This window comes from Euprymna scolopes, chromosome 13, assembly GCF_053919585.1.
Source record: "Euprymna scolopes isolate OS-2025 chromosome 13, ASM5391958v1, whole genome shotgun sequence".
Classification (NCBI taxonomy): domain Eukaryota; kingdom Metazoa; phylum Mollusca; class Cephalopoda; order Sepiida; family Sepiolidae; genus Euprymna; species Euprymna scolopes.
The window spans coordinates 42,525,216-42,537,506 of record NC_136494.1 but is presented as its reverse complement, the minus strand read 5'-3'; the positions used below and the strand labels follow the sequence as shown (position 1 = coordinate 42,537,506).

Here is a 12,291-nt window from a genome sequence, read left to right as displayed (position 1 = left end):
TCGATAAGCACATATTCCTGTTTGATGATCGGTTTGATACTAAATTATCAATCTCATGAAAGAACATCAGATGATGCTACGATGAAATCACTGCTTTTTGTTGATTATTACATAATTTTGTTGATTATTACATAATTTAGTTGATTATTACATAATTTTGTTGATTATTACATAATTATTCTTGCAAAAAGAAAATTGTAATGATTCATTTGAACTAGCAACAAATTTGAGTGAACGAACAGAATAGTTTACAAAGGCTCTCCACCTTTCTCATATTAAGAATGGATTTCTTAATAATAAGAATTTATTTAGAAATCACTCCTATGCATGGAGGAGATAAGTCTTTGTTAACTATTCCATACCTGCATTCAAATTTCTTTTCATAAAAGATTTAAAATACTTGTTAAGATCTGATTATAAATTAAGACCTTTTGAATAAAGAAAGACAACAAAATATTAACTAACGATGTTATTCTGTGCCCAGAAACAATTTTTATTTAAAAAAAGTTCTAAACAATAGTGAATATGACATTGGTTGGGACCGTGATGTTAATAATCTCTATGTTTACAATATCACTTCGATCATAGTCATCATAGTCATCTAACTTAATGCAGATTGCATTCACATCAACTAAAACAAAATAGACTAACAAAATAATCATACATACGAGGGACATTTCAAAAATAATGTCTCATATTTTTTATTTCACTCGAGAGGAGATTGCAAATTGCATTGTTATGATGACTGAACTTATGCATTCATGTCCTGAAAGTTTCATTTCTCTGTTGCAGATATTGACGGTGTGATACTCTAAGAAAAGATGTGCGTCAGAAGTAGCAATGTGTTATTGAATTCCTTTGAGAATGGTGGTGACTATGTAAAAAAAATAAATTCTGGAGCACAAAAGGTCATTCGTTTTAATGGTATCACTCCCATCTTTTTACCTCTTCATCATTTTGAGTTAAAAAAATAGAAAACTTTGCTTTGAAACAACCCTCGTATATTGGAATCCTCCTGTTAGTAGAAAAAACAAACCAGAGTGCTGAATTGTAATAAAAGAGCAGTATACGTATTTTATTTACTTGCTACACAATTAAGATTTCATCGAATGGTATCAGGATTTAAACCAATCTTCCACCAATTTAAAGAACAAGTGGAACAATGGGTCAGAACGTTCATCAGCTTCAAATATGGAAAATAATGATGCAGGCACTGTAAAAAATGTCTTGAAAGTGCTTCTTCACCGCTGATGCTTATCATTGCCAAAAGTAATAATGAGTTCGTGATCTTCACTGAGGATAACAATGGGGATTACATTCTGGATATATATATATATGAATGGTGATTATATTCTGGATATTATATATATATATGAATGGTGATTACATTCTGGATATTATATATATATATGAATGGTGATTACATTCTGGATATTATATATGAAGACAATGTAAAACATTAAAACAATGCAATAAAATTAAAAGGATTAATTGAATTAAAGAATAGCAAACATTATGTGAAAATTTAATCATACAATTAAATTATTATTAATTATTCATAATTATGTTTTTATTTTCTACAAATTTTCTGCAAAAATTTTGAAAATGTAAAGACATTTAAAACAAACAAGAAAACGCTTTCAATCAATATTAATATTTTCGTCTTTTATTCCAGGAATTTACTTGGTGGTTCTTCAACCACATGTAATCCTTTTAGCGAACATGAGTCAGAACCTTGTCAACAAAAGAAATGTCCTCCAGATTGCAAATTACGTGGCAAATTTTATTATCACAATGAAAAAACAAGAGAAGATGAATGCCAAGTTTGGTAAGTTTGCAAATTATAATGCAATGTTAATAAAAATCTCTTTTAATTTCCAAAATTTATTAAAATGCGTATTTCACACAGAAATTTACACATTGCAGTTTGAGTATTCATTATCAGATTCAGTGCGTGTGAGTATGTATTATTTTTCAGTGCGTGTGAGTATGTATTATTTTTCAGTGTGTGTGAGTATGTATTATTTTTCAGTGTGTGTGAGTATGTATTATTTTTCAGTGTGTGTGAGTATGTATTATTTTTCAGTGTGTGTGAGTATGTATTAATTTTCAGTGTGTGTGAGTATGTATTATTTTTCAGTGTGTGTGAGTATGTATTATTTTTCAGTGTGTGTGAGTATGTATTATTTTTTAGTGTGTGTGAGTATGTATTATTTTTTAGTGTGTGTGAGTATGTATTATTTTTTAGTGTGTGTGAGTATGTATTATTTTTCAGTGTGTGTGAGTATGTATTATTTTTAAGTGTGTGTGAGTATGTATTATTTTTTAGTGAGTATGTATTATTTTTCAGTGTGTGTGAGTATGTATTATTTTTTAGTGTGTGTGAGTATGTATTATTTTTCAGTGTGTGTGAGTATGTATTATTTTTTAGTGTGCGTGAGTATGTATTATTTTTTAGTATGTGTGAGTATGTATTATTTTTTAGTGTGTGTGAGTATGTATTATTTTTTAGTGTGTGTGAGTATGTATTATTTTTCAGTGTGTGTGAGTATGTATTATTTTTCAGTGTGTGTGAGTATGTATTATTTTTTAGTGTGTGTGAGTATGTATTATTTTTTAGTGTGTGTGAGTATGTATTATTTTTCAGTGTGTGTGAGTATGTATTATTTTTCAGTGTGTGTGAGTATGTATTATTTTTCTAATTGTGTAATTACAGTGTTTGTAACAACTGTAATATGAAACTGTTTCACATCAGATCTACATGCTATTTTGAAATTCAACTCTTAATCAACTTATTTTTATGCAAATCGATTGGTTATCAGAATTGTTTTGTCAAATCGCATGGAAATCAATATTAACTATAATCTGATTATGTGACTGTTTACGCGGACGTAGTTGTAGACCATTTCAATTCCACTTTTATGAGGGGAAAGAAAGTAAAGAAAAGAAATAAACATGATAAGAGAAGGAAAAACAGTGGCTTAGCATGTCACTACCTTATTTTGCCTACAACAACTTCATTATAAATTAATAAATTATAATTAACTAATATTTATTAGCTAGCATTCATAATATGTTTTCATTAATCCTACAAGTCTTAGTTTATTTAATTGATTTTTTAAATACTGGATAAGCTGTTATTTTGTTGTTTGATTTTTAGATGAATCATTATCATTTATTTAATTAATGTTGATGCAGACTATGCTTAGTGCATCTTCTCGTTTTATTCAGATCTATTGTTGATTTGTGTAAATAAACTTTCTTAAAAGAAATAGTCAAGATTTAAATCTATTCAATTATGAGAATAATGAGATAATGTTTTGAGAAAAAAATTATTAATCTAATGTGTAAACTTAGGAAGCTCTTAAACAAGAACATATCCATTCTTAAGACGTATCTGTGGGGTATATGGTTAGAAATAAAAAACGTACTGGCCGTATCTGCATCGCTCTTTGGGAAAGAAGAAGGAAAGAATGGCTAGCTCATTTATATACACGAAGGGCATCTTGGGAAAGCAGGGCATGATGGGAGAAGCTATTTTTTTTTCTGTCTCTTCTTTTTTTTTTTTTTGATTGGAGGATATAAAAGCTGGGAAAAATTCCCTGACATTGGTGGTGAGAGGCCAGATGTGGTCGATTGGAAAAAAGAGAGCAGAAACGTGCTATTGGGAGAGCGATTCGTATCGATTAGAAGCTATTTCAGCATGTCAAGCAGGTTAACATGGCTGACTGGAGGCTCTCAACTCAGATGTTGAGACCCTTGACTTGGGAGGGTGACCTAATTAAATGGCTGGAAAAATTAAAGATGGTGGCAAGGTTGCAAAAAATCGAAGACGTGGTCACCCTGCTGCCGCTCTACTTAGAGGGGGAAGCCGTCACTATTTACCAGCAGATGTGCGATGAAGATAAGGGAGACCTTGCCTCAGTGGAGCAAAGACTGAAATTGGCTTTTGCTGAGAGTCCATTTGAAGCACTCGGCAAGCTTGCAAGTTTGAGGTGGACTGGCGAGTCTGTTGACGTCTTTGCTGCAGAGATCAGGAGACTGGCAGAATTGGCTGGCTACGTGGGGAGGAGCCTGGAGATGACGGTGAAGCTATACCTATACTATACTATACCTAGTGAACGGCTTCCCAGAAAAAATCTCTGCGAACATGCAGAGAATCACTGAGATCAATACGATGGAAGTGGATGATCTCTTGGTCCACGCCAGAGTCCTAGTCAAGAATGTTAAGGGCCCAATCGTGGCTGCAGCTGTGAGTGGAAATAAGTGCATGAGGCCCCACTTGAATGACGAGAGACAGGCAATGAGGCGACAGGAGGAGAGATCTGCCATCAAATGCTTCCAGTGCCAGGGTCCTCACCTGCTCAAGGACTGCAAAGAGCCGAGACCGGGGGTCACCTGTTACCGATGTGGATGAGTGGGGCACATTAACCGCTATTGCGTTGCTACATGGGACCAGGGAAACGAGTGAAGGGGAGCCATTGCGCCAGTGGTTCCCCCTTCTATGTAGAAATGGCGCACAACGAAACGTTGCCTCAGTTACTGGTAGTAGTCAATGGGAAGAAAGCCATGGCCCTTGTTGACTCAGGCTGCACCACGACATTGGTAACAAAGAATGTCACTAGATCATGGAGCGGAGCAAGGAGTATTAAGACCGTGGATGGCAGGGAGGTGAAATGCCTAGGAGAGACAACAGCAGAAGTACTGGTGCAAGGTGTACCTATTGGACTACGAGCCCTGGTGTTGGATCGTCTGGTTGGTGATGTTGATGTGGTTTTAGGTGTAAGTGCGATCAACCAACTGGGGAGGGGCGCTACGTTGAAAGGGGCCAAGTAACTTTTGGACGCCTTGGCGCAATAGGAATGGCAGGAGAGGAAGGTGATAGAAATATCAGAATGCAAAAACCGAAGGTTTGCTGCATCGAAGACGAGGATTTCCTGTCGAGGTTCGATGGTGAGAGGTGGATGGTGGAATGGAAATGGATCGCCGAGCCCCTGGAACTACGAAACAAAGTAAGCTGCTATGAGAAAACACTGCGAGGAGAAATAAGAAAAGAATTCGAGGAAGAAGTGGAGAGGTGGATAGAGGAGGGATTTCTGAAACCGTGGACAGGGGAAGAAAAAGGAGTGCTACCATTACTGGTAGTTGTTCAACCCACAAAGAATAAAGTTAGACCAGTACAGGATTTCAGAGAATTAAACAGATACGTAGCCTGCCACACTGGAAAGGGGATTGACATATGCGAAGAGATTATAGGAAATGGAGGAGGATGGAGCGGGCCACTAAGATTGTCGACTTGAAGTCGGCTTATCTCCAGATTCATGTAGATGAAAAACTCTGGAAACATCAATTGGTCTGGTACAAGGGGAAGATGTATTGCCTGACGAGGTTAGGCTTTGGGCTGAGCTCAGCCCCCAAAATTATGACTGCCATGCTGAAGATGGTGCTGAGTAAAGACTGTACAGTGGATAAGGCCACTATTTCGTACATTGATGACATTCTTGTGGAGGAAGCAGAGGTGACAGAAGAGAAAGTGAGAGGCCATGTTGCGAGGTATGGGTTGACTGCAAAACCGGCGGAGTCCCTGGATGGAGGAGCGGCGTTGGGGTTGAAACTATGCCGAGATGGCAAAGGAAGCAATACCCGAAATCGGAACTGACCTGACAAAACGAGAACTCTACTCGGTCTGCGGGAGACTGGTGGGACACTATCCAATCGCCAGCTGGCTCAGGATAGCGTGCAGCTTTATTAAACAACAAACAGGCACTGATGGCTGGGAGGGCCGTGTGACGAAGGAGGTCACGAACATGCTACAAGAAATCATCACAAGAGTGACGAAAAAAGACCCAGTAAAGGGGGAATGGTACATCAGCGGTGGAAACGCAGGGGTGATTTGGTGTGATGCCAGCAGTCTGGCATTGGGCGTTGTATTAGAGATGGGAGGTGTAACTGTGGAAGATGCGGCGTGGCTAAGAAAGAAAAACGACTATTCCCATATCAACGTAGCCGAACTGGAGGCCGCTATGAAAGGAATCAATCTGGCCCTGAAGTGGGTACTGAAAACGATTGAAATCAAATCCAATTTGGCAATGGTAGTTTCATGGATCAGGTCGGCAGTGACTGGCGATAAGAGAGTTAGGACCAGAGGTGCTGCAGAAATGCTGATCAAGCGCAGGCTTGGAGCATGCGCAGATTTGATAGCGGAATTTCAGTTGAAGGTATCTGTAGTGCTGGCCCCATCAAAAAAGAACAAGGCGGATTCGATGACATGGGTAAAGAAGGCCTGGCTGTAAGAGAGAAAGGAGATTTCCTCAGTATGCTGTGCAGGGGAGGAAGTTAAAAAGTTACATGAAATGCACCACTTTGGTCGAGAACGGACGTTATTCCTGACAAGAGAGGTTTACCCGGAAACCACCAAGAAGGAGGTCAGGGAGGTAGTGGAGCACTGTCAGGAGTGTCAATCGATAGACCCTGGACCATCCAGACACGAAGCAGGAGAGTTACACATTGCGGATCACTGGAAGTGATTGGCCATTGATGTGACCCATTATCGCCATAAGCTGTATCTGTCAATGATCGACTGTGGACCGGGGAAGTTTGCCATATGGAGAGACATCAGGGCAGAAGCTGTATGGGCGATCGGAGGGGTCATTGAAGAAATATTTTTGGAAAGAGGGCCGGTTGAGGAACTGTTAATGGACAATGGCCCTGCTTTCCGATCAGAAGCCTTTAAAGATGTGTGTGATAGGTGGGGAGTAAGGCAATTTTTAGGGCAGCGTATCAGCCGAGTGGCAATGGGATAGTGGACAGGAATCATCGCACCATCAAGGCTGCTGCGGAAAAAAGCAACATTTCACCCATGGAGGTGGTGTTTTGGTACAATATCTCACGGAAAACCAGACAAGATGAGACAACTGTGCCTCATACAGCCATCTTCGCATATAAGTGGCGGCATCTGTGCAACAAAACGGTAGGAATTGAGGGTGAAGAAGCTACCATTAAATGGGCAGGGAGGTGAAGCCCCCCAATGTACAACTCGCTGGGGGAGGGGGGGTTTGTAACGGGAATGCAGTCGAAGAACAACGTGATGGTGAATGACGTTCCCCGGCATATCCTAGACCTGCGTTGTGTAACCCTGCCAGTGCGCAGTGATGGCAGTGAAGAGGAGGAAGTCGAGATCCACCAAGAAGCTAATGATGCGCCCCAATTCGACTTAGCCTCACATTGTGGTTCTTTACAACTGGACGAGAATGTCTGTAGTGAACCTGAAAACGTCAACCCCCAAGAAGTTCTCCCCCAGAGGCCTCAACGTGAGAGGAGGAGGCCTGCTTGGATGAAGGATTATGAAGTGTCTTATTGATCTCAAAGATCGGGGGGGGGGCGTGTGGGGTATATGGTTAGAAAAAAAAAACGTACCGGCCGTATCTGCATCGCTCTTTGGGAAATTTTGGGAAATAAGAAGGAAAGGATGGCTAGCTCATTTATATACACGAAGGGCATCTTGGGAAGGCAGGGCATGATGGGAGAAGCTATTTTTTTTTTCCTGTGTCTTCCTTTTTTTTTCTAGATAGGAGGATATAAAAACTGTGAAAAATTCCCTGGAGAAGCAGAAAGAAAAGAGTCGTGAACATCTTCTCTTGAAAAGAATTTTGTATTGCTGACGTTCAGATTGTGCGGTGAGAGGCCAGGTGTGGCAATTGGAAAAGAAGAGGGCAGAAACGTGCCATTGGGAGAGCGATTCGTATCGATTAGAGTATCTGTTCGATCTGCAGTTTAATGATGAACATGATGTTTCAAACTTAAGTGTGACACAATGATAAATAGATGGACTAATAAACAGAGAGTTTTTATGAGTAGACTCATTTAAATAAAAAAATATATATTTTTAAGCATGTAAATTTTTTTATACATAAAAATATTATCATAAATTCCGAATATAAAGTATTTATTTTTATTTATTTTATTTACAGTTACTGCAAAAAATTCAAAGAAATGTGTGAACCATTACCTTTTGCAAATGGTAAGTATGAGGAATGATCTTTTCTTATAAAAGAAATACTATCTGGCATTTTATGTTATCCTGCATTTTCTTTTACTGATGAAGCAAAAATTACTATGAATTGGACGAACGTGTGCACTCAAGTTCATTGAGTGTTTTTGAAATCTTCATTTGACAACAAATGCAATATTCATCTTTTCTAAATATGGAAGAAGGGCATCATCTTACATCAAAGATTCTTGATTATGATTTGTAATGCTCTCTAGTTCTCTAACATTTTGAAAAGACCAACAATTTTACTAACCATAATGCAAGACTAAAACATTATTTCATTACTGCATGTTTGTCTTGCCTTCGCAACAAGTGGAAAAATATGAACAAGCATTTCTTACAAGCTTTATTCATACAAATCAGATGTTTATAATTACAAATGGCCAATTAATTCATCAATTGCAGTATTTACCCTTCCTTAAAATAGTTTCATGCTTTAGCTTTTGTACTATAGGGTTGCATATTTTTTTTTTTTTTTACTTTCATTTTTAATTCATTTTTTAAATATATTTTTTTACTAAATTATTTTGAAAGTTAAATGTTATTATTACAACATCGTTTGATTATTAAATTATTAATTGGATCAAATTTTTATAAAACAGTGGCTAATTTTGTTATGGTAATATTTTAATCTCTATTTATATAATTATTGAAAGTAACTTAAAAAAATGGTTAATATTTTAATGCATGATGACATGATAAGACAACAACACTCAGTCATCAACAATGAGATTATATTTTCATATTGTTTTTTTTTTTTTTTTCATTTTAAAAAGTACTTAAAAATAACCATGTTTATTCAAAACATAAAGACAGACAACACTCAGCAGTATATATGAAAACGAGAAGATGCACTAAGCATAGTCTGCATCAACATTAATTAAATAAATGATAATTCTATTACGGTTTTGATGAGATTATATTTTCATATTATTTTTCTAAAAAAAACTTTAAAATATTTTTTAAGCTTTTAATCCGTCAAAAATTAATAAAAATCAATTAATCAAAAAGAATTTTGCAAAAATATAATTTTTCTTAAAAACAGTTAAAGTGATACATTTTTATATATATTTTTTTAATTAAAAAAAAATATATAAAATCTTTATACAAATGCTGACTGGCGTGGTCGATGCCGAATTTTGTCCCTCTGCCAAATCGGTCACACCATCAAATTGGCTAATCCGAATCAGCCAAGCCAAAATGGAAACACTGAATCAGCCATGCTGAAATATCCCATGTCCTAAAAATTCAGTAGACATTTGATTAATAGTAAATAAAAATAATTTAGTGTATAATTGTTAAAGTCCCATTGATGTGAAAAATATACATCGTCTCATAATTGTGATTATGTACAGATGTACCGGTTAATCCAAGTGAAACCTTAAGATGGATGAAACTCCAAACAATTTATCAAATCAAAAGGGATCTGGAGTAGAGAGGTTGTATTCTAATAAACAAAGATAAAATACCTGCCCTAAAGGGGTGGAGTCCAAAATTCTGATTAAACAAAACTGAATTCATTGGATGAATACGTTGTCTTCTATTTTCCAGCAACAGCCAGCTGGACTGAATGGAGTCAGTGGAGTGCATGTACAAGTTCATGCAAAGGAGGAATCACATATCGCACACGGTCTTGTATGAATCCAGCGCCACATTGTGGTATGCCACCATGTGACGGAATGCCACTTGAAGAGAATGTTTGTAATCAAGATATTCCTTGTAAGTAACAAGGTGCTGAACTTATCAATTCAGAAACTAAAAGTGATGATTAAAATGCCTTTTTTGACAAGTGTGATAAAGTAATTAGTTTAACTTATATTTTAAAAATGCTCAATATTTAAAATGTTTGCGAGCTTCCATATTAACTAATAAGTTAACAATGCAAACTTTTGTAATTTTGCTAACTTTTGCATGAGCATATGCCAAGTTTCATTGTCGGGTTAGATTTCATTATAAAAGAGAATCCCAACATAAGCCAAATGTCATGTTCATGTCTATAACTGTAATGCGAGTCCATACGGTTTTGATATATCTATTTTTTTAATGCAGACCAGACTGATGAAACAAATTTTGATCTAACTTTTGTTATTAAAACTATTCTGTTCAAAAATAGAGGGACATTTCTTGTCTTTATTTTATGTATAAGAAAAAATGATCATCACATAATTATCTGTTCAGATGCCTCATTAATGATGCCAACTCAGCCAGTGAAACAACAACAAAAGTAAAAATATAAATCAAGGAAGTGACAATTAAAATACGTTATAACAAAGAAAAGAAAAGTTCTCTTCTATTATCATATTTTTTTTTTTTACATAATTATGTCATTATACATTATTTTGTCATTTCTGTGTCAAGCATTTGGAAATAACATGCAATATCGAGAAAATATCTGCTGAGTGATTTGGAAGATTAAAATAGCCATTTATTTTCCTTATTTTCAAACATGGGTAACAATTAAAGTAATAAAATTTATTTATTATTATTGTTATCTTTTTAATTTATTTATTTCATACTTTTGTTTATATTATTTTATTATAAAAAACATTATACACATTGAACATGATGTGAGTAGTAATTTATTTTGTTTAATATATATTTTCTACTGTATAATAAAGACTAATGTGTATTTATTGTATATTCATATACATTGAAATATATGTACTTTCATCCCGCCTTGAAAAGGGTAGCAAGTTAAAAATGGGCAAGATGAAAACATTCCAAGTGCTGAGGTGAAGCGAAAACGCAAACATCAGTTATGACGCTTAACATCTGAAATGAATTATAAAAAAAAAAAATTTTTAAACGTCAACAGTTGTTATTTTTTCTTAAAATTATCAGAAATGATAATGTATACATGAAAAATTAAATTACTGAGCAAATTATTCTATGATTTCATGCGAGTATTTTTGACTGTATATATTATCTACTGTCCTAGAGAGTATCTGTACAGAGGTTTGTTTGGACAACCTGGCATGAGGGTACTTTTCTCTACGAGTAAACCGTGAATAAATATTAAAAATAAAATAGTATTTGTGGCCCAAAATAAGATCGCCACTACACTAGCTAACCTACACTGGCTTTCACAAGGAATGGTGGAATTTTTCCAAGTAATGTTACCTCAAGCACAAAGCTGGATACTTCACCAAACTAGATAAATTCTTGTCCTGGAATCTGGTAAAACCAAGAGACTACAAGAAAGATATAAAAAAAAAAAGGCTTCCTTCAGTCTTGACAGACTATGGATACCTACAGTAAGGGTGCCTGCGCGGGAAATTTTTGTGGCAAGAGTTGCGCAATCTCCAACCACACCTCTCCTGGGTCGACATTGTTGAATACCAGTGGCAAGTGGGGGTTCAGGACGACTGGGAACAATGCCGAGATAAGCGGAAAGCACATACAGCGCCTAGAATTCCCAAATGGTCACCCATCTGGTACTAGCCAGACTCAATGTTGCTTAACTTCGGTGATCTGACGAGAACCGGTGTGTCAACGTGATTATGCCGTACGTATATATAGAAAGATATACTATAACATATTTAACTAGTCAATTGGGGAGAGAAAAATGAATATTCTTAATTTCTTTACTAACTCTACATTTGAGACATAAAAGAGAATTTTAATGGAATATGCGAATATCTATGTTAGCTCTCCTTGATTTTTGAGAACTTTGACAAATAAAATGAAACAATATACATTATAATATATATATATATATTTAAAAAAATGATATATATGCCGCTCCCCATTTAAGGGGGTACCAAATTGGTCAAAGGGAAAATTGTTCCCAACTCGCATTTAGGTAAAAATGCAATTTCGTATGAATAATGGCATTCATTAAAAAAAAAAAGAAAGTATTGCTAACAAAAGCAAATAAAAAACATCTACATAAAAACGCGATAGATTTAGTAGTCAGGTGAGGCAGCCGCGTGGTAGAGGCTCATGGGGTCCCAATTTCGAGTCTCGCTAGATTCAGTCACTCTGATGAGTCGTAGACGACGAAACACTTGTCAGTGAATAATTATATTTTAAAAAATAATATATATGCCGCTCCCCATTTAAGGGGGTACCAAATTGGTCAAAGGGAAAATTGTTCCCAACTGGCATTTAGGTAAAAATGCAATTTCGTATGAATAATGGCATTCATTAAAAAAAAAAAGAAAGTATTGCTAACAAAAACAAATAAAAACATATATATATATATATATACACAAGGGGCGTGCAATAAGTAATGCCCCTGA

At 35.8% G+C, this 12,291-nt stretch overlaps 1 protein-coding gene and 1 pseudogene across 1 annotated transcript in view; one reads left to right on the top strand and one right to left on the bottom strand.

The window, feature by feature from the left end:
* LOC145292232 (uncharacterized) overlaps positions 1-12,291 on the top strand; it is a 351,246-nt gene that overhangs the window by 324,789 nt on the left and 14,166 nt on the right. Inside the window, exons 116-118 of the mRNA XM_080138555.1 lie at positions 1,676-1,828; positions 7,971-8,020; positions 9,602-9,769. Of these exons, the coding sequence (XP_079994681.1) occupies positions 1,676-1,828; positions 7,971-8,020; positions 9,602-9,769 (371 nt within the window). The remainder of the gene's footprint in view (positions 1-1,675; positions 1,829-7,970; positions 8,021-9,601; positions 9,770-12,291) is intronic.
* Positions 11,445-11,561, bottom strand: LOC145292652 (5S ribosomal RNA; annotated as a pseudogene).